This window comes from Pseudopipra pipra, chromosome 27 (assembly GCF_036250125.1).
Source record: "Pseudopipra pipra isolate bDixPip1 chromosome 27, bDixPip1.hap1, whole genome shotgun sequence".
Lineage (NCBI taxonomy): Eukaryota > Metazoa > Chordata > Aves > Passeriformes > Pipridae > Pseudopipra > Pseudopipra pipra.
The window spans coordinates 5,839,854-5,863,638 of record NC_087575.1 but is presented as its reverse complement, the minus strand read 5'-3'; the positions used below and the strand labels follow the sequence as shown (position 1 = coordinate 5,863,638).

General features: G+C 60.2%; 2 protein-coding genes across 19 annotated transcripts; one reads left to right on the top strand and one right to left on the bottom strand.

The window, feature by feature from the left end:
* The first annotated feature begins 225 nt into the window (after nucleotides 1-225).
* On the top strand, nucleotides 226-17,734 carry LOC135403338 (transducin-like enhancer protein 2). Of its 4 annotated transcripts, XM_064637279.1 has the most exons (6): nucleotides 226-303; nucleotides 864-927; nucleotides 2,197-4,778; nucleotides 6,221-6,313; nucleotides 6,612-6,656; nucleotides 7,877-9,250. In XM_064637279.1, the coding sequence occupies exons 3-6, from the start codon at nucleotides 4,521-4,523 to the stop codon at nucleotides 8,129-8,131; spliced, it is 651 nt and encodes a 216-aa protein (XP_064493349.1). In that variant the 5' UTR covers nucleotides 226-303; nucleotides 864-927; nucleotides 2,197-4,520; the 3' UTR covers nucleotides 8,132-9,250. The 4 variants fall into 4 exon arrangements, 1 of the variants encoding a protein (XP_064493349.1); XR_010425364.1 differs by lacking the exons at nucleotides 6,612-6,656; nucleotides 7,877-9,250 and adding an exon at nucleotides 12,296-17,734; XR_010425365.1 differs by lacking the exon at nucleotides 6,612-6,656.
* On the bottom strand, nucleotides 10,001-21,867 carry LOC135403327 (transducin-like enhancer protein 1). Of its 15 annotated transcripts, none has more exons than XR_010425360.1 (21): nucleotides 21,693-21,865; nucleotides 21,185-21,305; nucleotides 20,531-20,679; nucleotides 19,789-20,020; nucleotides 19,264-19,308; nucleotides 16,079-16,141; nucleotides 15,857-15,931; nucleotides 15,057-15,252; nucleotides 14,579-14,601; nucleotides 14,294-14,398; nucleotides 14,105-14,149; nucleotides 13,676-13,828; nucleotides 13,221-13,350; nucleotides 12,948-13,132; nucleotides 12,798-12,874; nucleotides 12,293-12,542; nucleotides 11,862-12,109; nucleotides 11,469-11,612; nucleotides 11,237-11,387; nucleotides 10,783-10,859; nucleotides 10,001-10,539 (listed from the first exon to the last, which is right to left on the bottom strand). XR_010425360.1 is itself a non-coding variant. In XM_064637242.1 (21 exons), exons 2-21 carry the CDS (start codon nucleotides 21,206-21,208, stop codon nucleotides 10,534-10,536), a joined length of 2,382 nt encoding a protein of 793 aa, XP_064493312.1. In that variant the 5' UTR covers nucleotides 21,209-21,305; nucleotides 21,693-21,864; the 3' UTR covers nucleotides 10,002-10,533. The 15 variants fall into 15 exon arrangements, 13 of the variants coding, with proteins under 13 accessions (XP_064493312.1, XP_064493308.1, XP_064493314.1 ...); XR_010425359.1 differs by having other exon boundaries at nucleotides 10,002-10,565; XM_064637242.1 differs by having other exon boundaries at nucleotides 10,002-10,539; nucleotides 11,469-11,616; nucleotides 21,693-21,864.
* Between the last annotated feature and the right edge of the window lie 1,918 nt (nucleotides 21,868-23,785).

The window sequence follows — 23,785 nt, the reverse complement described above, 5'->3', positions numbered from 1 at the left end:
TGCCCCACAGCTCGTCCCTCGGGGCTCCAGCTGCGCGCTCACGTTTTATTGGCCATCCTGGGATGTGCCGTCACGAGCCCATGTGGGAACAGGGCAGGGCGATTGGCTGGCGCTCCCGCAGCAGCAGCCAATGGCAGGCGCGGCCGCCGGCGCCGCGGGCCGTGGGGCTGGTTAAGGTGGAGCGGGCGGAGGGGGCGGGACGCGGTGGGGATGCTCCGGGATCCGGCTGGATGCTCCGGCCCGTCCTGAAATCTGCGACCGCATCAAGGAGGAATTTCGGTTCCTGCAGGCGCAGTACCACAGGTGGGGCGGGGGGCGCGGGGTGGCGGCGGCCGGGGGTCGGGCTGAGCTGCGGGCAGAGGATGTGACTGGACTGGGGGGTGGGGACAGGGGAGGCTGCGTCCTCGAGCAGGGGGCGAAGTGGGGAAGGAGGAGGCGGAGAAAGGGCGCTTGGTGATGGGAGCGCCTGGGGAGGAGGGGGAGAGGAGCCTAGGCTGAGTGGTAGCGTGAAACCGTCGGTTAGGGCGCCAGGTCTTGAGTGGGGGTCCCTCGGGGAAGATCAGCCGTAGTTCATTTCCTCAGGCTGAGCAGAGTGCAGGGGGACGTGGAGGGGACGGCAAGTGCCGCGGGGACAGAGGACGAGGTGGGTGCCGCAGGTGTGGGAGCAGCACAGCAGTGGGCTGCAGGTGCCCCGGGAAGAGCAACACCACTTAGGGAAGGGCGTGTGACACCCCTGCAGCCCTGCGAGACTGCAGGGGGAGGCAGGAGTTGTGCCGAGCTTCCTGAGATCACAGGGATGGGGTCTGGAGGGATGGGGCAGGTGATGCTGGTCCGTGAATGGAAACCCTGGATCCCGTTTACAGCTTGAAGTTGGAATGTGAGGAGCTGATGACTGAGAAGACAGAGATGCAGAGACATTATGTCATGGTGAGCTCCCCCTACCCTGTCCCTGCTGCCTTCCCTCAACGCATCCTGGACTGCTGCCCTCAGAGAGGTCCCAGTGCTGGGACTCCACTCAGCCGCTCACCCAGAGGGGTCAATGCCCTGCTGGGGGTGTCCGGCCTGGTGCTGCCCTTGGGACCAGGGCAGGTGTGAGGGAAGAAGGAATTAGTCACTATTCCTCACAACACCAGCTCTTCTGCTGCTATCTGCATATTCAGTGCTGCTAGAGCCCAGGAATCCTGTCATAGGTTTTGTTTCTTTTATTTTCTTTTTTCCTCTCTTTTTCTAATTAACCTTTTAAGAGAGCTCCCCACTCCTCCCTGTCTCTCTCCCAAGGGGTGGGTGTTTCAGAACTCATATCCTAAGACTGGTGTTTTAGGTGAAAGGGGAAGGAGCAGGAGCCTCCACAGTTGCCAGCCAGAGCCTGGCAGGAACAGGGGAGCTGCTGGGATGAAGGAAAGAAAATGGGGACAGCAGAACAGGAGCAGCATTCCCTCTCCTTTAGCATCTGACACTCTTGGCCCCTCTAGGGAAAGGGGGAACCCAAATTACGCTGTCCAAGAGGCAAAAAGATGTGAACTCGGGGAACCCCCATCCCTGGGGTGAAGACAGCCCTGTCCTTGAGGCCAGGGGTGTCGACATCACAGGGCATGTTCTTGTCATCCATCAGCTGGGATCCCTCCCCACATCCTGGAGGCTTAGGGATTCCCAGAGGTGGACTACTTCCTTTGGAATAGGCTTTGCTGGAGGAATGCAGGTCCTCTGGTTCTTTTTTTTAATCCCCATGTGTGAGGGGATGGGGTCGGCTACCGGCACCACTGGCAGAGTCATTGGTGACTGGTGAAGGGCATAACCCACTGTCATCTTTGCTCTGCACAAGCATGACACCCACATGGGTGGGTGGGCAGCTGCATCAGGGTGTGAGTCTGACTTAGGAGTGGGACAGGACAGGCCAAACCAGGGTGGGATGTGGAGGGCAGAGGGATTGGCTTCCTCTGGCTTAAATTAGTGCAGAAATTGCAGAGCAATCATCACAGATGTTAGCAGTCTGTGGCTGCTCCCTACCTTGTCCCAGGCTCGTGGCATGGGGTCTTGGCCTGTGGTGTGTGGGACAGCCATTCCTCATGGGCTGGAGGGAGCACCAAAAGGGGAGCTCGGCCAGGGGGAGCAGGACTGGCAGCCAAAGCCCTGGCTGATCATCGTCCAGTTGCTCTGGGCAGCTCCTAATCAGGCTGTGCTGTGGTTTTCCCTCAGTGCTATGAGATGTCCTATGGCCTGAACATCGAAATGCACAAGCAGGTAAGTGAGTGGGGTCTGTGCCAGCAGCAGGAGATGGTGGGGAAGAGGCCAAGGTTGGAGACTTCGTTGGAAAATTCCCTTCCTCATCCCCGTGTAGCTGTAATGGCACGGGAGACATGACACGGCTCTCTGCAAGGGACTGGCTTCAAAGGAGTCCAGATGTTGTCGGGACATGTGCTGTTGAGTTCCTTGGGACAGGGACCTACCAATCCAAATCACCACTCAGAGCCTCTATGTGAGCCCTGGTGCCTTCCTGCGGAGGGTCCCTGGGGCCTGAGTTGAGGGAGGGATGTGGAAGAAACAGCAGAAGCTGGAGCCCAAGGGCAAATGGATTGTCTTTCTTTTCTTTTTTTCCCAATCTCCTTTTCCCTAAGTCAGAGGAGTGTTTTTACCCTTCCTTGGTTCCCCTTTTGTTCCAGTGTTAATTTGTTTTCCCTCTTCAGATTTATCAATCTAGTCATCATGGGCTCTCTGCCAGGGAAATTAGTTTGGACCAATGCCTGACAAAGTGGCAAGTCAACTGCCATATTCCTCCAGCTGGCTCAGCCCCTCTTGAGTTTGCTCCTTTTGGTAGCAGGGAGTATGGTAGACCATGAGCATATTCCTGCCATCCCCACATACTTCAAGATCTGGTGGGACTGGGACCCACGGATGGGACTGGGACCCGGGGTGGCCCATGCCACATGGGGCCAGTGGCTCTGCCCACAAGGCGATAGAAGTGGGGGCCAAGCAGGAGAAGCAGGAGCCCTGACCCACCTGGGTCCAGTTCCTGCTCTGCCTGGGCAGGAGAGGTCTGGAGGGGAGGTGTCTTTGACTCCCAGGGTCCTGAGTGGGCATTGTGGCAGTGGCTGAGACAGCAGCTGGGACCTGCAGGTGAGCAGGGCGCTGATGGGTGCGGGGGTGCTCCCAGGGTGCAGCAGGTAAATGTTCCCTTTGTTGGCTCTGAGCGTGGTTTGACCTCTGCAACACTGTCGGGGATTATCAGAAATCTGAGATGAAAAAATGCTTCAGAGCAGCCAGTCCCTCCACCAGTGCCAGGGTAGATTTGCAGTGAGGGAATCGAGTTTTCCCCAGGAGACATGGGTTTTCTCTTGGAGAGGCTGGGCTGGAAGCCACAGCCCCTTTGCTCAGAAGTGCTGCTTACCCTGGTGGGGCCGTGGCTGGGCTGTGGGTCTGTCTGTTACCACAGGCTCTCCTCAGAGGATACATCAGGTTCTCTGCATTCCCTTGTTGCCGCTGCGGGGCAGGGGCAGGTCCGAGGTGTTCTGTGCCTCTGCTCCCCCTTTGGAAGGAGCAGGGAGAGCTGCCAGCTGGCCCAGGACTTGATGGGGATGGCAGCGGGGTCCCTGCTCTGGGCAGGGCAGGTACCACCATCAGTTCCTTGCAGGGTTTGCAGGCACGATGCCAAGAGGGCTGAATCTGTGGGAGTTCTGTGTCCCTTGCTCTGCCCTGGCTTTAAGTCCGACACTCGGGGACAGCGCAGTGTGTGGGTGGCCCACTGCCAGCGTCTGCGGCTCAGCTCTGCCCCGTCCCTGCCTGTGCCAGTGGCAGCCCCAAAGCCAACCTGGGTTTGGGCTGAGCAAAGCCCTCCGTGAGGCAGCTGGGAGGGCGTGAGGTCCCCGTCACAAAGAAACCTTCTCTAATTACACCAGGGTTTACACCAAGTAAAGATTTGATGCCCAAAGCTGAGACTTCAAGGGAAACTACTGTTGTAAGCCCCTGGTAGAAACTATGGGAGCCACAAATCTGGGGCAAGGAATTTAGAAACCAGAGCCTAGCTGCATGTGTGGGGGTGATGGCAGGCATCCAGTCCCCCTCCTGGACCATGGCCTTGGAGCAATGCCTACAAGAGTCCCTCAGCTCCCCATCCCTGCCTGACTCTTTTTGCCAGCAGAGACCTGAATGAGTTTGTTCTTTCCAAATGCTGGTGGATTTCTAGGAGTGAAAATCAACCAGGGAGGGTTGCTAGACCGCAGCCACAACCCTGTGCTTGGATTTGCAGCAAATGCCTGGCACGTTTTCCCTGGACTCAGGGAGGTGGACCTGTTTTGCTATGCATGTACGAAAGCTTCGGAGGCTTTCCAAGCAAGGTTTTTAGGCATGGCTTCCTAAGGAAATAGGATGGGTGTGATTCAGGAGGTCTCAGCTGGCTGGTCGGCTTGTCCCCTCCTGGCAGCTTTGGACCTGTTGCCACATCTAGGGAAGAGATTCCAAAGCTGGCGTAATTCTTGAAAGTAGGTGGGTGGATAGAGGTTTCCCTGCTTCCCTGAGGAAAACCAATGTGCTCATCTCCCATTAGACAACAGAGAATCCACACTTCAGGTGGACAAAGTGGGAAATCAGGTATGATTTGTAAGCCCATGTCCTGTTGTTTCCTGTGTTACCCTGCAGTGCCCCCCTCTCCTCCCTGCCCGAGTATATGGGGCACAGCCTTGGCATTAACAGCCTCTTCCTCTTCTCCCCTCTGCCTTGCTGACATGGATCTGCTCAGATATTCTCCCTGCTGCTGCTTGGCTCCAGAACGTGCCCCAAGCCGGGTAAGTCGTGACGGACTGGTAGCCTCAGCTGGCCTCAGTGGTATCTCCAGTGTGGGCCAGGCAGGAGCTGAGCTGGCCCCTGGCTCCTGGGAATGGCTGGGGGTGCTGGGCAAACTTTGCTGGCCTGAGTGGATTGTGTTTGTATCAGTGTTTTGTAGCTGAAGGTTCTGGGCCACCTCAATTCAGTCTTTGCTGATGCAAGAATCTAAAGATCAAGGGCTACTCCCAAAATAACCAGCTCTGTCCTTTTCAAGGAGTTTAAGAATCAGTTTCTGAACTGATTTCCAGTTTAAGAATCACTCTGAACAGGTCTCCCTTCTAAGCCCGGTGCTGCCAGCCCCTCTGCAGTCCTCGGCTGCCCCCTCCCTTTTATGATCTCCCCAGTCCCAGATCTGTGACTCCATTCCCAGGCTCCACAGTAGCTTACAGCTCTGCAATATCCAGAGTTCCAGTTCCTGTTACAGGCAGAGGAAGAAAGGGTTAAAGAGCTCCTTCATAGGGGAACAGTTGGCATTGATCTTAGGCTGTCAGTCAGGTGGGAGAGGAAGAAGGAGAGAAGGTGTCTGTGTTGTGCAGAGGGGATCCCAGACCTACCCAGGTGCCTCTTTCAGAGATTGCCGAGGGGACAGGGAGCATCATTTCTGCTTCCTGATTCTGTGTGTCAAAACTGTTGATCTCACTGTGCTGGGAACAATCGGCTCAGGGGATCCCTGGGATGGGGCATGTTCTCCCCGATTGATTTCCATCATGAACAGCCCTGTGGAGCAGTCCTGGGAAGGTCAGGAGGCCACGCCCCAGCCCAAGCACACTGGCTGCTTGGGAGGAAAGGCAGTCCCTCTGGGCAGCCAGTGCCAGCCAGGTGTTCCCCTGGTCTGCAGAGAGGCACCTTTTGGCTGCATTATCATGTAGGGATGCAAGGGGATGTGTGATACCACTGCAGCTGCCAGCAGCGGCTGGGGAACGGGTATTCATCCTGCTTGGCCCCATCCTGCTTCCCAGCCTGCTGGCTCCCATGCAGCAGGGTTGAGGTGAAGTAAACACGGCTCCAGTGGGGATTTTCCACTCCACCATGACATTACGCTCCCCATGCCTTCTTGTCTCTGCAGGGGCAGATCTGCCCTCCAGTCGTGCCCTCCCCGCAGCCCTTGGTGCTGGTGGCTGGGCCAGGGCGCAGCTGCACATCCTCCTCCTCCTCCATTGCTGTCACAGTGGGGTCATCTGCCAGCGGGGGCTGTGGCCCCCTGCTCTGCTGTCTCTGCCCTGCTTTGGCCAGGAAGGGGAGGCCGTGGCTTTGGGGTTTTGGGCTCCTGCCCAACAGCCAGGGACATGCTTTGCCAGGGTGGAGGCAGTGATGGAGCAGGGCCTGGCCCGACTGAGAGGTGAGGGGTGTCTGTCTTCCCTCACACTGGCTGACATGCCTTCCTCTCCCCCCTCTGTGTCAGAGCATTTCTTGTTCCCCCCTTGAGTGCCTGCAGGATGAGGAGCAGATGGGCCTGAAGCGGAAGCGGGAGGAGAAGAACCTGCCTGGGCATTCTGTGAGTGCACTAAAGAGTGTGGCTGTGGGAGCTGGTCCTGGGAAGTGGCTGGGGAGCCTTGTGCCTACCCTGGTGCAAGGAGGTGGTGTCCTGTGAGCAATAACAAAGCAAATGAAGAGCCCTGGGGAGGCCACTCAGCCAGAGGTCTGGGTCGCTGCCAGCGGGGCATGGTGTTGGTCCATGAGGAGTGATGAGCAGGAGAAAACGAGTCTTTACGCTGTCTGGGATCCTGGGGCAGAGCCTGGTCCAATCTCTCCCAGTCCTGACTGAGCCCTTCTGGATTTCTCCCTCCTTGCAGGATAGTGATGGGGACAAGAGCGACTACAACCTCGTGGTGGATGAGGTAGGCCCTTATACTTGGAACCTTGCAGGGTATCCAGCTCAAGCTGCAGTCATCAAGTTTAGGACTCTGGTTCCGAAGCTTTGGAGTTCCTTAGGCTCCAGGTCATTGCTGTGGGGAACAGCATCCAGCCAGGACATGTGCCAGCCCTGCTCTGATGTGTTCATGTCAGCCAAGACTGATTTCACTCCCACTGCTCTGAGTAGAAAGCTGTGCCAGCCAGGGCTGAGCTTTGCCAGCCACAAGTTTGGCTCTGATTCACAATTCCCTTTCAGTCCCTCTCCTGTAGCATCCCATATGGGGAGACTGATAAGCTGGGATGAGAGCTCCAGGGAGTTGGGTTTGCTGCTGGCAGCTCCAGTGAGTTGAGGTGGCAGGAGCAGGCAGCCTCGCAACACACCCTGGCCCTGCCAGCCCCGGGCTTTGCAGTGCACCTCATGCCCTGCCTGGCCTTCCAGCAGCCTCGACTTTAACACACCAAGCCTGTGTCAGTGTCTCAGTGCAGGGAGCACACTGAATTCCAGTCCTTTGCAATGGAACTGCCATGTACTTCTGGTACAACCTTCCCTGGCTACTGAGGCAGGCATGACAGAAATTTATCCCAGGCACAACTATTCTTGGCAGAGATGATGTTTTCAGGGACATACCTGCTCGTTTTCTGGAAGACAAGGGGAAGGGACAACATGTGTGAGGTATTTTTTCCTCCTGCCACTTCCTAAGAAAATACAAGCCCTAAAAGGAATACCAGCAGGAATTTCTGCAGAAAACAACACTTACAAAAACTACTCGGTGGAATTATGGTGATAAAAATCACAGACCTGGTTAAATAGTTATAGGAGTGCAAGAGCTGATGGGCAGCCTTGCCTCTGAGATGGCAGCTCTGTGTCAGTTCCTCATGTGCTGGTCGCCATCCCTCCTTGTAAAGGCATCCGTGGCCACCAGTGTCTTCTGAACCTGCTGTCACCTCTAATTTTGTTCAAAGAGAAAAATCAAGGCAGTTTCTTTTCCAGGGGACCATGGAGCAGAACAGAGGCCCGTGAGTGGATGCTGCTCATTCAGGCTGCTTAGGCAGATGGGACAGCGAGGGGTGGGGGGAGCAAACTGGGGCTTGGTGGTCCCTGCAGGCTCCAGGCCCAGCTGGCTCCCCCGGGTCTCTGTCGTGCCTGCCTTCCTGCACAGAGGGACTGGGTTTCCTGCTTCCCACAGATGTTTTCTGCCCCCAGGACCCCACCTCGGAGCCTGGCAGCCCTGGCTGCTCACCCAGCAGCCGGCTGGCACCAGTTCGTGGGGAGATGCCGAGCCCGACCTGCACCTCCTCCAGTGGGAGCACAACACCCCTCGGGCCAAAGGGCCAGTGTCCAGTAGGGAGGCGTGTGGGCAGCCAAGGCTGGGGGTGGAAAGTGGGGCCAGTGGGGCAGTTTGTGAGCAGTCTGCTGCAGCCCAAGGTAGGCACAGAGATGCCAGTGCTGAGGGTTTGAACCCATGGCTGGGCCCCCAGCCCTGGGAGCAGAGGTCCATGCCCCCAGAGGGGTGTAAGTGCTGCTGTGCAGAGGGTGGGCTCTGCAGTATTCTCACCCTGGCTGCCCTCAGGATTCCCCAGAGCTTCTCGTAGCAATTGATTTTTTTTTTTAATTTTTTTTCCCCGTCCTCCTTGCCAAGAACCAGTCCCGTGCTCAGATTGACACATCAGAATGTGGGAAGGGGGAGGGATGTTTCTGCTACTCCTTGGCCTCCCAGCCACTGCAGGGACCAAGCGATGGCATCCCCCCATCCTGGGTCAGGAGCCAGCTGGGGGCTATGGGCAGCAGCGAGCAGCAGCTCCCCAGCACAATCGGATTAGAGCAGACAAAGCGCCCTGAGCAATCTGCCAGCACAGCACGTAGCTTTTCTGTTATTAATTTTTTTTCCTTGCTGGTGTCGACAAAATCCCCAGACAGAAAAAGCGGAAGAAGTAGGAGAGGCAAGAAAAAAGCAAGGAATGAAATAGCCATGGGGCTCAGATAGGCCAATTCATCCCAGACATCCCCCTGGTCCAGGCTGTGGATGGGGGTGCCCTCCATGCAGGAGGAGTTTCGCATGAGGGAGCAGCAGATCTGTCCTGGCCCTGTGGATCCTTGTGCAGGTGGTGGGCACTGCAGGGTCACAGGGTTGTGGTAGTTTGCCACCGTGTACAAGGTGGTCTGTTGAAGCCCCATCACCATCCCTCCTCCATCAAGGAAGGGGCCTGTCCTTGTCCAAAGCCACCAGGGCTCACAGAGGCCTCCAGTGCTGGACCTGCCGTTCCACAGCCCTGCTTTCCCTCCTCCTCCTCCTTTGCTTTCAGACACCAAACCAAGGCCCTGGCCTAACTCCCTGCCCCAGTTAATGCATGATGATTGGAGGTGAGGGCTCAGGGGGGCCTGGCATCCCCCAAGGCAGGGCAGGGGCTGGGCTGTGTGTCCTGAGACCTGTCTGTACCTCAGGCTGGCTGCATGGGGAGCTGATCAAGGCCAGTACCACCTGAATATGTCTTGAATTACTGCTACTGATTTAATGGGAACCATTTTCTGCTGGAGAAACAGCTGTAAATTATCAGTAAATAAATGTATTTAACTGTGTTTTCAATCGTTTACTAATAAAAAGGAACAAAAGAGGGGCTGGTATGGGCACGGGCAGGGGCCTTTGCCAGCCAGTGCTCCCAACCCTGCCGAGAGGGCTGGGCTGTGAAATGTAGCCTCCGGGTCCTGCTTTTGGCCAGCAGCATGGGCAAGGCCATTCCCACTGTGGCAGAGCTGTGGCTGCCCACCTGCCACCAGCCCCAGCTCCAGCACAGCTGCAGCAGCAGCCTTGGCTCTGTGCTGGGTGTGGTGAGCTATGGCTCAAGGCTGGGCTCAGGGCAGGAGACCAAAGCAGCTGCCACATTGCAGCTGGCGGCACGGAGCTTCCCTGCCAGCCCTGGCCATGGCCACTGCCAGTGCCCAAGGCTCTCGGGAACAGCCCTGCTTCCCCACGGCAGTGCTGGCAGGAGGCCAGACTGATAAGGCAGCACTGATTGCTCACATCTCATTTCCTTCAGAAACCACTTCCTCCACCACTGGCATCTCCCCCACACCCCACGGAGGCTGCTCCAACAACCAGAGCCACCGACACACTCAGGTCTGTGCCTGCACCGCCAGCTGCACTTGGGTCTCCCCACCCCACTCAGGACCAGGGCTGGGCTCTGCCAACAGCAGAGCTGCCACAGACCTGCCCTGGCACAGGAAAGGAGCAGCAAATTGTGGTTGCCAAAGGGGATGAGGCTGCTGCCCTGGTCTCACCCATCCTCACCTAGCTCCATCCCACCACCGTGCAGTACTGCCCAGGACAAGGCACAGCTGCCTTTTTTTGGTTTGTTTTTATTATTAAATATACCCTGGGCAGGCACAGAGGGAAATGAGGCCAGAGCCCATCCGCCTCAGCAGACCCAGACCCCCAACAAAATACCCCCCCAACAAACTGTTAAAACCAAACAAAATTAAAAAACCACCCCAACAAAAGCCCTAACAATGCCAGATGGCCCCCCCTCCTCCAAGTCCCATAGTCTAGATTTAGAAAGAAGCTGACAAAGAACAAAGCAAGGAGAAAGTCCCCAGGAAATCCACCCCAAGCAGCCCACGATGCCTGGCCACAGTCCCAGGGCCACCTTCACCCCTCTCCGCTCTCCTCCAGCTGCGATGCTGTGGCCACAGGCTGCATGTTCTTTGGGAAGTCAGCAGTAGGGCAGGTGGAGTCCACCTATCCATCCACACGGACGTCCACCTGTCCCGCAGTTGGCACCTCTTGTGCTCAGTAAATGATCTCATAAACTGTAGCTTTCTTGTCCCCCGAGCCAGTCACAATGAACTGGTCATCCGTGGAGACGTCACAGCTGAGGACAGAGGAGGTTTCCTTCGACTGGAGAGAACAGGGGTAAGCACAAGAAGCAGGCCCAGAGCAAGTCCCCAGTCCTTGGGACTCTGACCCTGAGTTGCACCCGGGGAGGCTGCAGGGGCAAGTTTGTTTATGGGGCTCGTTATTGCTAACACATATTTACAGCCAGGTTGTACTGGGCAGCTCTTGGCAGTCACACCCAGAGGAACCCCCAACCCCATTGGCCATGCACGCCCCACACCTGGAAGATGCTGGCTCCGTAGGGCGTCCGCCAGGCGTTCAGCAGGTTGTCCTTCCCCGTGCTCACGAACCACTTCCCTGTGGAGGGACAAAGGAGCCTCGTGTCACCAAACCAGGCCCAGCAACTGGATTCCAGCAGCACATCCTGCCCAGGCTGTGGAACACAGGGTGTGGACATGGCAGCCAAGTCTCTGCTACCCAAGAGGCAAGGGGCTGTTTTCAGGAACACAAATGGGAGTCCTGAGATAACAGAGCTGAGTGTACAGCTGCCAGCGCTGCTCCAGGAAGGACAGATGCCCATTCTCTGACGGATATGACTGTCATCCACTGGGGACAAGGCTGAGTACTGGAACCAATCCTTGCCCCCAGTGCAATGAGCCCTGTGACACAAGGCCAGAAGTAGAGGTGGCATCCATGAGGCTCCAGAGAAGGAAGGCCAGGAGAGGCATGCCTACCACAGGAGGCGAATTTGAGGGAGAGAACACAGCTCTCATGGAGGTGTAACTGGTACTTGTCAGGTTTGGTGACGTGCAGGATCTCCACGTTGCTGCTCTCCATCCCCACCGCCAGCCACTCTCCTGTTGGGCAGTACCCCAGGGAGAAGATCTGAGGGGAGAGACAGGGTCAGACATTGACACAGCAGGTCACACCTGGCCCTGTGGTGCTCCCAGATGACCCCAGCCCCACCTGGGAGCTGAAGTCGTGCTGCTGCAGCTGCCGCCCCTCCCGCAGGTCCCAGCAGCGCACAGTGTTGTCCAGCCCCCCTGTCCACAGCTTGGTGCCATCATTGGAGATGTCGATGCAGCTGGCACCATCCGTGTGGCCTTGAAACTGCCTGGGAAAGAGGGGGATGGAGAAAGCAAGAGCATGGCTGTCAGGCTGGCCAGCGCCTGCAGCACAGAATGTGGCCAGGGCAGCACTCAGCAGTGAGAGCAGAAGATCCCTGCTGCAAGGACAGGCACTGTCCCATTGCCAGGGTTAGACACAGGGAGAGGTGGGGACATGCTGCAGGGGACCAGGTGGTCCCTGGCCTGAGGAGCCCCCAGCAGCTCTGCCCATGCTCCCCCCTGACTGACTCACCTGACCAGGGTCTGGTTCTGCAGGTCCCACACCACAATGTTGCCATCGCTGCAGCAAGAGAAGCAGACTTTGGCATCAGGGCTGATGGCCAGAGCGTAGCAGGCGGGGGCAGAGGAGGTGAGCTCAGCCTTGATGCGGGGTGTGGGGGCCGCCAAGTCCCAGATGGAGAGGGTGCTGGCCTCCCCCCCCACAATCAGGCTCCGGCCGTCCGGGAGCAGTTTGCAGGAGCGGATGTAGTTGTCACGGTTCTGAATTGGGGTTACAGGGAACGGGGCAAGTGAAGAAGGAGCTGTGAGTGCTTGGGGGGTGTAGGAGACAGATCTCCTTTTCTCATCCCAGATGTGAAAGGACCCTCTGTCCCTCCCACTGCAACAGGGGCATATTCCCCTTCCCAGCCCCCTGCCAAAGACCTTTCTCCTCCTCCTCCTTACTAGGCAGTCCAGCTGAGCCACGGCTGTCTTGGTGCCCGGCTGCCCCACGTCCCAGACCTTCACGCAGCCCTTGCCCCCCGTGTAGACGTGTCGTGTGGAGTTGCTGATGGTGACGGCGCAGACCACCTCGCCGTGGGTCAGGGTGTGGAGCTGCCGTGCGTGGCGGGGGATGCCGGAGCCGATGAGTGCGTCAGGTGGAAAAGGCACCGGCTGCATCTGCCCATCGGCACTGACGTGGAAGGAGTAGGCACTGGAACGGAGCAGAGCAGTGAGAGCCAGAGGAGAATCCTGCAAGGTCAGTGGCCGGTGCCACGTGGGTCCCAGCGGGTCTGACAAAGGGAGCACGTTTTGGGAGTTGGAGCCATGAGCAGAGCATGCCCAGTGATGCCAGTTGTGCTCCCCACCCCTGCTGGTCCTGGCTTGTCTGCATCACCCAGGTTCAGCCCCACAGGTTACCTCATCCCCTGCCCCAGCACAGCCCGCAGCCCAGCCCGGCCCTACTTACGGCTTCCCCGAGGTCCCCACTTGTATGCCGGCCACCAGCCCAGGGATGCGCATGTGGGGGTGTGGGTCGTAGCCCACCTGGAGGGGACAGCAGGTGAGAGTAGCTCACACTCCGTGGCCCCCACGGCCCCGCGGGGAGCAGGTCACGCACCAGGGGGGAGCGTCCGTAGCTGCTGGCTCCCATGGCAGCTGCAGCCCCGTTGAGCTGCGGGGACATGAGGTGGAGGCTGGCATAGGCGCCAGTCCCGGCCACGTCCCCATTGACTGCAGGGTGGGCCAAGCCAAAGGCAGCCGAGTAGGGACTCTGCACTCCCAGTGGATTCCTCAGGCCCAGGGCTGATGGGGGAGAGGCAGTGTGAAGGGACAGGGCTTGGGAGCCAGTGCTTGGAGACACCCGCCCGGGCCCCAGTGGGGCCAAGCTCACCCAGAGGGTCTATGGGGGCCTTGGCAGCAGCAGGGCGAAACTGCTGGGCCCCACCGGAGCCTGGGGCCGTGGTGTCACCCTGGGAAGTGGGGGTGCTGGACTTCAGGCTGGGCGTCCCTGCCTTCTCCACCTGCCGGAAACAGCACAGGGATCTGACAGCTGCACCACTACCCTGCCAGGGGGTCTCCTCCGGTGCTCTCCAGCAAGTTGGTCCCTGTTCCTCCCCCTCAATGACAGCCCAGCCCAGCCAGCACTGCAGGCTCTGTGGGACAGGACGTGAGCTGGGATCTAACAGAGCAGAAGCCCCGTCCTGTCCCTCCAGCACTGCCTTTGCTCCATGGGTTTGGAGACAGGTAGACCCATGTCTGGCCACTCTGTCAGCTGAACCTGGGCAGCAGGGACACAAGCATAGGCCCTGAGTGAAGTGCCCCAGCTGCCCCAGGCACTGCACGTACTGTGGGTGCATCCTTGCTCCGAGATGGGGAGCTGCTGGAGGAGGTCATGGAGGTTGGGCTGAGTGGCATGGTCTCCTTCCTCCCCAGTGGGACCTTCTCCACCCCATTTTCCCGGGATGAGTAGGAGTGGACGCTGTGCGGCGAAGAGGGGTCCTGGGGGTGGGAGAGGGAAATCAGCAGGCAGCAGAACAGGCAGGAGTGCAGGGATGTCCCAGGTCATGGTGAGCTGGTGGCTTGAGCAAGGGCCAGGCTGGGAGCCTGAATCTTGGGGCTCATTGCTGCCGTTGGCGAGGGCCAGGGAGCATGACTCAGGGGTACCACTGGCACCTCCCTGTGATGCCCACCTCTGCCTCTAGCAGCCTGTTAGCCCCCAACTTGGGGACAGACAGCACACACTGACCCTGGCCCCCTCCCAGCTGATGCACTGACCTCATCCACCACCAAGTTGTCCTCACTTTTGTCTGCATCGCTGCCCTGAAACACAGAGGACGCTTGAAGACAAAGGGGCTGCAGCCACCCTCGCTCCTGCCTGGGGATGCACCGGAGGCACAGGCAGCTCCATTCTTTGCCCCGCAAGAAGGGATGGGGCCACCCTGCCCCCCACAGCCCCAGGCTCACATAGTCTGTAACAAAGTCCTTCTCCTCCACCTTCCTCTTCTTGCTGCTGCTCAGGTACTCAGCGATGGCTCGTGCCCGCTCCCCATTTGGCAGTGCCAGGGAGCTCTGGGGCGGGGGGATGCAGTGTTAGCGGCCAGGGATGCTGTGCCCGGCTCCTGGGACAGGCAGCACCAACACGGGGCTGCGGCTGACTCCTGGAGCACGGAGGGCCCCAGCGCAGCCCCCGTGCCCTGACTGGAGCCTGTGCCGCCACAGAATGATGCAAGAGAAGGAAAAAGCACTTACGGGGCCGGAGTCTCGGTCTGTCGCTGTGGCAATGCAGAGGCGCAGCAGGAGGAGGAGGGAAGGGGGGACATGCTGTGCCACCACCAAGAGCCCCCCAGGAAAGTCACCCGCTTCTCCCATGGGTGCTGGGGTGCTCACAGCAGGGCTGGGCCAGCATGACAGCAGCAGGGTGGTCCTGGGCCCCCACCAGGGATGACCCCCCACCAGCCCACCTCACCACCCTTCCAGGAGGTGCCGCTCAGTGGGGGATGTTCCCCACGCAAACCTCTCATGGCTGCCAAGCCCCCTGCCCTTCCCACCCAGTCAGCACACCTGAGGCGTGGACAAGCAGCCCCCCATCCATCCCTGGCCCCCACCCTGGGGAAGTGCCTAAGTAGGAAGACCCTGGGGAGCAGAAGCAGCTCCAGGGCCCTGCCCCACCTGTTCCCAGGTTCACTCAGATCCGACAGCACCCAGCCCTGGTTCCCCCCACACTTACCCCTGGGCTCTGTGTCAGGGACTCCTCGGTCATCCTTGGTGAGGAGCTGGGCCTGGGCCCCCAGTGCCCCTGAGAGTGCCAGCAGCCCTGAGGCACTGCTGATGCCAGCAAGGCCAGTGGGCTGCAACCCAGAGGGGTGGGGGGTCAGCGGGATGGGGGGAGTGTGGTGCGAAAGGTGCTGCGTCTGGAGCTGGTGCTGGAGAGGAGCAAGATGAGAGAGAAATCGAAGGGCTGTGCCAGGACAGCTGCTCGGCACAGGGGGGAAGAGGCAGCCCTGGATCAGTCAGCAACAGGACTTGGGTGAGGAGGGGCAGGGCATGAACCCAGGATGTCCCCAGCCACAGTGTGGGGGCCACCATGTCCCTCCCACTGACTGCCCCCACCCTGTGACAGGAGCTACTGGGACAGATGGGGGACCCTGCCAGTACCCAAAGCACTGTACTGCTGCATTCTCACGGGAATAACCAAGGAGTGGGGATGGTGGCAATCCCCCTTTCACCTGGGCCACAGGGCATCAGGACACAGGGACATGCACCAGCCACCACCTCCACACCCAGCTGCATCTCCTCCATCCTGAGTACTGCTGACAGCCCCCCAAACCAGCCTGGTTTGCCCTTCTCCTCCCCCTGACTCAGCTGTGGGTGGAAGAAGGCACTCAGGCCAGGGGCCACAGTTGCCTGGTGTGCCATGGGCAGGAGGAGTTTTCAGCCCAGGGACAGCAGGAACTCAGGAGGTGCCCAGCAGAGCCCAGCACCCCAGGCCCAGGAGTGGCGGGAAGGGTGGGCAGAGGGTTGACGTACCCCAATTGCCACGTTCAGGTCGGTCATAGTCACCTGCTTCGCACGCTCCACAGCCTGGACCACTTGCTGCTGGTGCTGCAGGGAGAGAAGAGAGGAGCTGGGGCAGGCTCATTTCTTCAGCGAATGGGGCAAAGCCAGCTCTCTAGCCTGGCCCAGAGACCAGGGCTCCCTGGGCCCCAAAGGACCTCTGCATACCTGGCTGGGGCCCAATGGCTTACCCACCTCCTGAGATAGGAACGGGATGAGCTGAGCGCAGATCACGTTGAGCCGCTTGGCGATCTCTGTCTGGAAGTGGAAGAGAGGCAGTGCCCATCAGGGCAAGGGGCAGACTATCCCCCGTGCTGAGGGGCCCCAGTGCTGCGGGAGAATCTACTCCCCATGGGTGCTGCACAGATGCCACCCGAGCCTCAGGGCACTGGCAGTCAGCCCCAAGGGCTACTGCTCAGCACCAAGGAGCAGAAACACCCTGGGGGATGTTTCTAGAGAACAACTCTCCTTCCTAACAATACCCCTTCCAAAAAGCAGTATCCTCCATCCCCACCCTGAGAGCCCCAGGATGGCTTCCATCTCCTCTCTGCCAGGGACATAAAGCCCCATGGCCCATGCCATTGAAGGCCACCCCCAAGCAAGCCCCCAGCCCTGCAGCCAGGGCCCCAGCAGGCTCACCTCCGCCCCCCACACAGCCTCCTGTCGGCACCACGACCACTACCTGCCGCTCTCCTGGCCTGCAGGAAGCCCTGGAGAGGTGCTCTACTTACAGCTGCTGTTTTTCTGCAACACTTGAGTGCCACTGGCAATCAAGAGCACAGAGGGCGAGCGCAGCATGGGGAGGGAGAGCGGTGCTGTGTCACGGTGCGCCATACTCCCAGGGCATCCCACTGCCAGCTTCCAGGGCCCCTGCTGGCGCCACACTGCACAGCTCGGGCGAGGGGAGAGCACAGACATTCAGCCATCCCTGGCCCCACAGACACATCCCTGGGAAGAAGCCCCAGGGGCTGCAGGGACAGGCCCCTGCCTCTGGTACGAGCAGGCAATGGCCGAGAGAGCAGACACTGCTTGAGGCACCAGCAGAGACACCCACACAGAGCTGGGGACCCCCATCCCTAGCATGGGAGTCCAGGTAAGACGCTGTCCCAAGCTCCAAGGAGCTCCCTGCCCACCCTGGTGGGGTAGATGAAAACACTACCAGGCCAACACGTGGCTGAGAGGAGCCCCTAGAGGAGACCAAAAGGTGAAGGGCCCCAACAGCCAGGGATGGAGCTGACCCCTGGATCTCCCCACCAGAACGTTGGGCACGTCTCCCATGCCCAGCTGGTGCAGGCACCGCAGTGCCAGGGTGAGGGGCTGCAGCACTGCTCGGCTGGTGTGGGGACACAGACCCAGGGACACCTTGTGCCGCCCTCCAGAGCAGCTGCCAACCCGTTCTTGCCAGACCCAGAGAATAGAATACAAATAATCTGGCACCTGCCCTCGCTTCCCCTTCTGAGGGAGGAAAAAAGAGAAAGAAAAGAAAGGAAGAGGGGGGAGCAAGGAGATTTGGCAGCCGGCGGTTCTGGGAAAGATTTAGCTGTCTCCTGAGGCCAGCAGTGATGGATTCTCTTCCCTAATGCACTGATGGGCAGCAGCTCCTTGGGGAGAGCTGCCTCCAATTCACTCGCACTCGTTAATGTGCAATTTACTGGCACTTTAACGCTCTCAGCATGAAAAACGATCACGCTGTTTGCAGCCCCCCCAGCCACCAGCACCATCACCTCCTCTCTGGCTTGTGGTGAGCAAGTCCTAGTCCAGGCAGATTCAGGGAGGTGGTTTTATAAAAAGCTACAGGCCCCTTCAACGCCAAAAACAAAGCAACAATAAAAAATTAATGTCTCACGCTCATTCCTGTCTTGATCCTCTCCTGCCAAGCCTGTGGCTGCCTGGACAGCTGCACCACCACAGCCAGCCCCCAGCCCTATTTCCCTCCAAACAAACTCAGAGCAAAATCCCACGCCTCGACCTTTGCTGATGCCAGCACTGCTGGGCGCCTGAGGAGCCCCCGGGGATGCTGGGCTGGGCACCATGGCACTACCCAGCTTCCAGCCACGGCCATGGGTGAGCGCTCCCTCGGGGATTCCGGGACAGCCAAGGGTGTTTGGGACCTGTCTGTGCCCGTGAGCAGTGCTGGATTTGGGGGAAGGGGAGGACAAATGGCGACACGATCCCACCCCCCGGCAGCGATAACCCACAGCTCCCGCACTGGCAGTTCCCGTTTCTCACACAATGGCCGCTGGCTGTCAGAGCAGACTTACGGGCCCTTGTTAAAAGTGCCGACAGCTTGCTGGCTGGCAGCCAGCGGCACCTGGGGCTGATAGAAAACACGAGCCTGCGAGGGCTGGGAGAGAACCAGCAGCCAGAGGAGAGAAGCTTGCAGTCCTCTGGGGAGGGGCACTGGGCCGGGTGGACCCTTGGCATCGTCCCTTGCCAGGGTGGCTTCAACACCTCCTCTTCAGCAGGGATGCTGGCACAGGGAGGGCACCCAGGAGCAGGAAGAACACCCTCCTGGCAGGCACAGAGCTAGCAAGAGTGGTCAACAGCCTGCCCTGAGCCACGGACGGGGGGAACACCCCACACTGGCCGCCCGAGCAGGCTCCCGTGCAACAGTTGGCATCAGCAGGCGCGGGGCGGGCAGGGAGGCGGCTGTGGCAGCAGCAGCCTCGCCAGGCTCCTCCGCAGCCTCTTTAAAAATAGATGAGACGAAATCTTCTCTCTCAGAGCAGCTGGTGACCCAGAGCTCAGTGCAAGAGAGGAAGGGAGGGAGGGAAGGCAGAAAGGAGTGATGGGGATGCAGTGAAGGAGGATGTGCAGCCCTGAGCCCCCAGGGAGCCCACTCTGCACCCACACCCCAACACACTCCTTTCTACCTCATGATGCTCCTCAGCCCTTGTCCCCAGGTGAGCTGCCCCCAGGCCAGTGGGCACCTGGCAGTTGCAAAGGTGGCAAGCCAGAACTCATGACCCTGCAGCCCCTTCACCCTGAGGAAGCCAGTCTCCTCCGTGACAGTTCCCACATGACCACTCACAACTGGTGTGAGCAGCCATGCAAGCACAAGTCTTTCACTGCTGTTCTCTGCCCGACACAACAACAGTATCACAGTCCAGCCAGGGCACCCAGAACCCAGCGAGCGAACAGCAGCTCAGGTGCAGAGAGCTAAGGAGGCAGCCAAGGCCATGACACAGAGCAGCACAAAGCTCCCAAAGCACAGAGAAGGGGACACATTTCCCACAGGCACAGCCTTCCCTAGGCTATAGCAGGGAGCAACCTCCCATGCTGTCTGTGGAAGGGATGGCCCAAAGGGCCCAGATAGCAAGGTGGGGCCAGGGAGCTAGGACCAAGGAGCTGGACAACACTCCTGATCCACCCAGACTCACCTGTTTGTGCATCTCAATGTTCAGGCCATAGGACATCTCATAGTACTGTGAGGGAGAGAAGGCAGCATCAGCACGGCTCTGGAGACCAGGGTTACTCATAACTAGAAAGTCCTCTCCAGCATTAGCACGCCAGGTCAGCCTGGCCACAAATGGCCATGGCGTGGCCAGACCAGGGCAAGAACGCAGTCCCCAGCTCCTCTCCTGGGAGCAGTGGTCTCTCTGGCACATGGCTGCAGCCCACAGGATGGACACAGTCCTACCAGGGCTCCTGCTCACTGCCTGTGGGAACGGGGACAACCCAAACGGGAGCAGCTTTGCCACTGCAAGCTGCGGCAGCAAGTCCTGATCAAACACCACGGCTTGTTTTGAGGATAAACCAGACAATAACAGCCACAGGAATCAGATCTCAGGACCTGGCCACACGACCCAAAGGCGAGGGGAAAGTAAAGCATCCCAGGGCTATGTGACCTTTGATGGTTCAGAGGACCCACACCGCCCTCCTCCACTCAGGTGGAGCTCACTAACCATGACATAATGACGCTGGATTTCTGTTTTTTCTGTTGCCAGCTTTTCGCATTCTAACTTCAAGCTGCAAAAATAAAGAGGAGAGGAAGGGAGAGGGAACGACCCCCCTGGTCCCCCCACTGACAGGATCTCCCTGGCTGGACAGAGCATTGAGCCCTCCCAGTGCACCACATGCTTCAGCCTCCTGCTCTCAGCTTCAATCCAATCTCTCAGCACAAGCCAAGAAAACCACCTGAAAGAGGGTGGGAAAGGGCTGATAAAGATGAGATGGACAGCAAAGGGATCTGGGCATCAGGGAACAATTTGCATGGACTCTTAACCCCCTCCCCAGCATCTGCTTCCCAAATGGAGCGAGCTGCAAAGCCAAGCTGCATTTCAAACCTTGTTCTGCCCCACACGGTGTGAGGAAGGGGAGGTGATCCGGGACAGCACTCTCAGGGATAAGAGGGACTCCAGGTCTGCTAAGTGATGGCTCTGGCTCAGTCCAGGAGCCGGGCGCTGGAGGTCAGCACCTCATCCTGGGGCTTTTGGCAGGCAAAGGCTGAGTTTCCCCCTGAGTGTCATTTTAAGCTACCAAGGTGGTGGTTGGCACAGCCATCCTCTGGATGGACCAGCGCCCACAGCCACAGGGAATGGTGCTGCCTGCCCTGACGCCCAGCGCCAGTGGGAGCCCATTGCTTATCAGCACCAGTGAAGTGCCCAGCTCCTCCCTGCTGGCATGTGAACTCTGGCAGCTTCTCACCTGTGGTATTGGTTCTGCAGGAACTGGAATTCCTCCTTGATGCGGTCCAAGGTCTCTGGGTAAGTCAGTTTGAGGGACTGGGGGGTGCTGGGGATGGCACTGGCAGCAACAGCGGCTCCCGAAGCAGCAGAGGGTGCCTGGAGATGGGCCTAGGCAGAGGATGGGACCCTCAGGGTCGCTGCTGCCCCCAGTGAGACTGGTGCATCCCCCCAGGGGTTTCCTGCACCCAAAGAAGAGGCCATGGGAACATCTGGGAGAGCAGCACGTGCAGGAGGCGGCAGAATGAGTTACTGGAGAGGAAATTGGTTACAGCCAGGCACCAAGGGCCGTCTGAGCATCAGCTTGGCCACTTAGCCAGCAGATTAATGACCACGGGTGGCACCAAGCATGGCGTGGACCCAGTGGCCTGTCCTCGCCCGAGTGTCACACAGCTGAGCCCACCCATCACTGTCGACCATCACGCCCTGGCAGATCCCGCTTCTCACAAAGCCCAAACCCCCAGCACTGGGACTCAGCGCTTTGGGAAGAGCCACAGCACCACTCCCGAGCATCACACAGTGTCGGCACCGAGCAGGGAGGTGGGTCTGGGGGCACAGCCCCTGCAAGGGCCGAGGTGGCACTGCTGCGAAGGGACGAGGCCGTGCGCGGGCTCACCGGGGGCCGGTTCTGCGGGAACATCCTTGGCACCGGACAGGCTCGGGATCCTCCGGCCGCGCGGGCCCCGCCTCAGGCTCGGGACGGGGCCTGGAGACGGCTCCCAGCTCCGGATCAGGCCCTGGGGAAGAAACCGAGGGTCACCGCTCGGCGCTGCCTGGAGGCGCGGGGCCCCGCGGGAGCCGCACCAGAGCGGAGTCCCGGGGCCCCGGCCCCTCCGCAGCCCCGCCGCGACCCGAGACCCCCGCACCGCGCTCCCCACATCCCCGCGGGGACCGGGGGCCCAGGGGCTCCCTCCGGGCGCCGCGGGACCCGCCCAGCCCTGGCCCCCCGCGCCGCACAGACAATGGCCCCGCCGCCGCCCGCCGCAGGTACGGCCGCGGGGCGGCACCGGCCTCGCCGCCGCCCCAGCCCCAAGCGGGGCTGGACCGCGGCCGGCGGAAACCTCTCCAGACCAGACTGGACCGGACCGTCGGGACGGGACGGGATGAGACGAGACGGGACTCACCGCGCTGCGCGTCCCAGACCCGGCCCCGGCCCCAGGCGTGCGCCCCTGCAGCGGGGCGGGGCGGGCCGGGCCGGGCCGAACCGAACCGAGCCGAGCCCGGTAGAGCCGAGCACAGCAGAGCCGGGCCGGGCCGAGCCGAGTCCAGCCGAGCGCAGCCGAGCCGAGCCGATCCGGGCCGAGCCCCCGCCCCGCCCCGCCCCGCCCCGCCCCGCCCCGCCCGCGCGGCCGCCGCTCTGCGGAGCGCGATCAATGAACGAGCGCGAGCGCCAGCTCCACGTGGGGCCTGGCCCGTGCGGGCAATCGCCTCGGCCGCCAGCCAATAGGAGCACAGCGGGAACGGCCGCCCCCACGTGGGGCGCGCGGAGCTGTCTTCCCATTGGCCAGCCGGGCCAGCCGCCGCGGAAGGTGTCAATCAGGGGAGGCCGAGCAGCCACCGAGGGGTTTAACCCGTGCGGGGCCGGGGCTCTCGGGGCACGGCCCGGCCCCTTCCCGGCCCCGCGGCGGGACCCCCGCGTCGCCACAGCAGTTGTGCCCGCACCAGGGAGCCGGGAGTTCGCACTGGAGCCCCTGCGCCCGCCGCCCCGGGCAGCATCGCTCGGCTTCGGGGCTGTTGCTGATAAACATTGAATACGAGAAGTCGTCGTGTCCCGTCCCGCCTCTCCCTCCCTCCCTCCCTCCCTCCTCTTTGTTATTTTTAATTAGGAAAATAAACGAACCCGACACCACCCCCACCCCTCCCCCGGCTGCAGGTCCCGCCTCACCGGGAATTCCCTGTGATTCCCTGTGGGACAGTGGGAAGCGGCAGCATCCCTCTGCCCGACAGCGCTGGCGTGGCCTGGGAAGGGCTCCTGGGAAGGGCTCCTGGACCGGCCCTGTCCCTCAGCTCTAGCAAAGGAATCTGCCAGCACACAGCTTCCTGCCGTCACCCCCAGCCCCGTGTGGTGCTGCTTTGAGGGTCCATCGCCCTTGGGATAGGCAGATACTTGGACTGGGAAAGAGATCCCCATGCCCCCTCCCAGTAGCCCTACACCAGGTCCCTCACCCCCACCAGCGCTGTCATCGTCCTCCCAGAGCTCTCTATGTTTCCAGCCAGCAGGCCGGGGTCCATACAACCCACTTGGGGTTTCTCACGGTTTTTCTGGTGGCTTTACTCCTTTCAGGTTGCTCAACATTTTCTGCTGTTGCAGGTCAATCCAGGCTTACACTGAGCAGGCAATAAAACATTTGAGGAGCAGCAGCTGCGAGGTGTCTGTCCGCCTCTCCCCCTCTTTAACCTTAATCCAGGAACAGGCCAGCCCTTTCCTCCTCACCACAGCTTCATCCTTGCTCGAGGTGATGCTGTGCTGCCCTCCCTGGCTGCAGGGCCACCACCATGAGGGCACGATGGCAGCACGGCCAGGCAAGCGCTATTCCAGAACTGATGAGGAAAGAAACGAAGGTGCTGGCAGACCCCCCTGCCCTGCCACTGCCATGTCTCTCATCCTCGCTGGCAGTCACTCTATCCCATCCCTGGTACCAGGGCTCTGGCAGCACCATCCATCAGCACCAGCTGCCCACACTGTCCATCCTGGCAAAGGCAGAGCAGGGAGGGGAGAGACTTGGGTTTGACAGGGCCAAACCTGCTTTTACCTGTGGGTCATCGTGTGTCCAGCAGCCAGTTCTCAGGCTGCCATCTCTCTGCTGTGACCGGGAGAGACCTGCAGTCATGGGAGGCCTGGCAGTGCAGCTCTGGTTTGATAGGAACGCTATGGCAGGAGTGCAGAAGAAAAGGACCCAGAAACACCTGACTCACCCACAGCTGTGTGTCAGGCCTGCCCCTGAGCAGGAGCCAGGGCCAGTGGGGAAGAGCTATCTAACCCGCAGGGCCAGGGCTCAGCAGCCAAGTGCTTCCCAAGAGCACATCCCTGGCAGCGCCATAGCTCTGCATGGACCCTGGCAAGCAGCAGAAAACAAACTGCTGCTCGTACCCCGTGGCTGCTTCCCCGGGCTCGGCTGCCAGCTCCCGCATGCCAGCGCAGCTCGAGGGGGGCCGGGGCTCCCCGGTGGGGAGGGCTCCGGTGGTACCACCCCTGCGCCTGTTCTGCCGAGGGGCA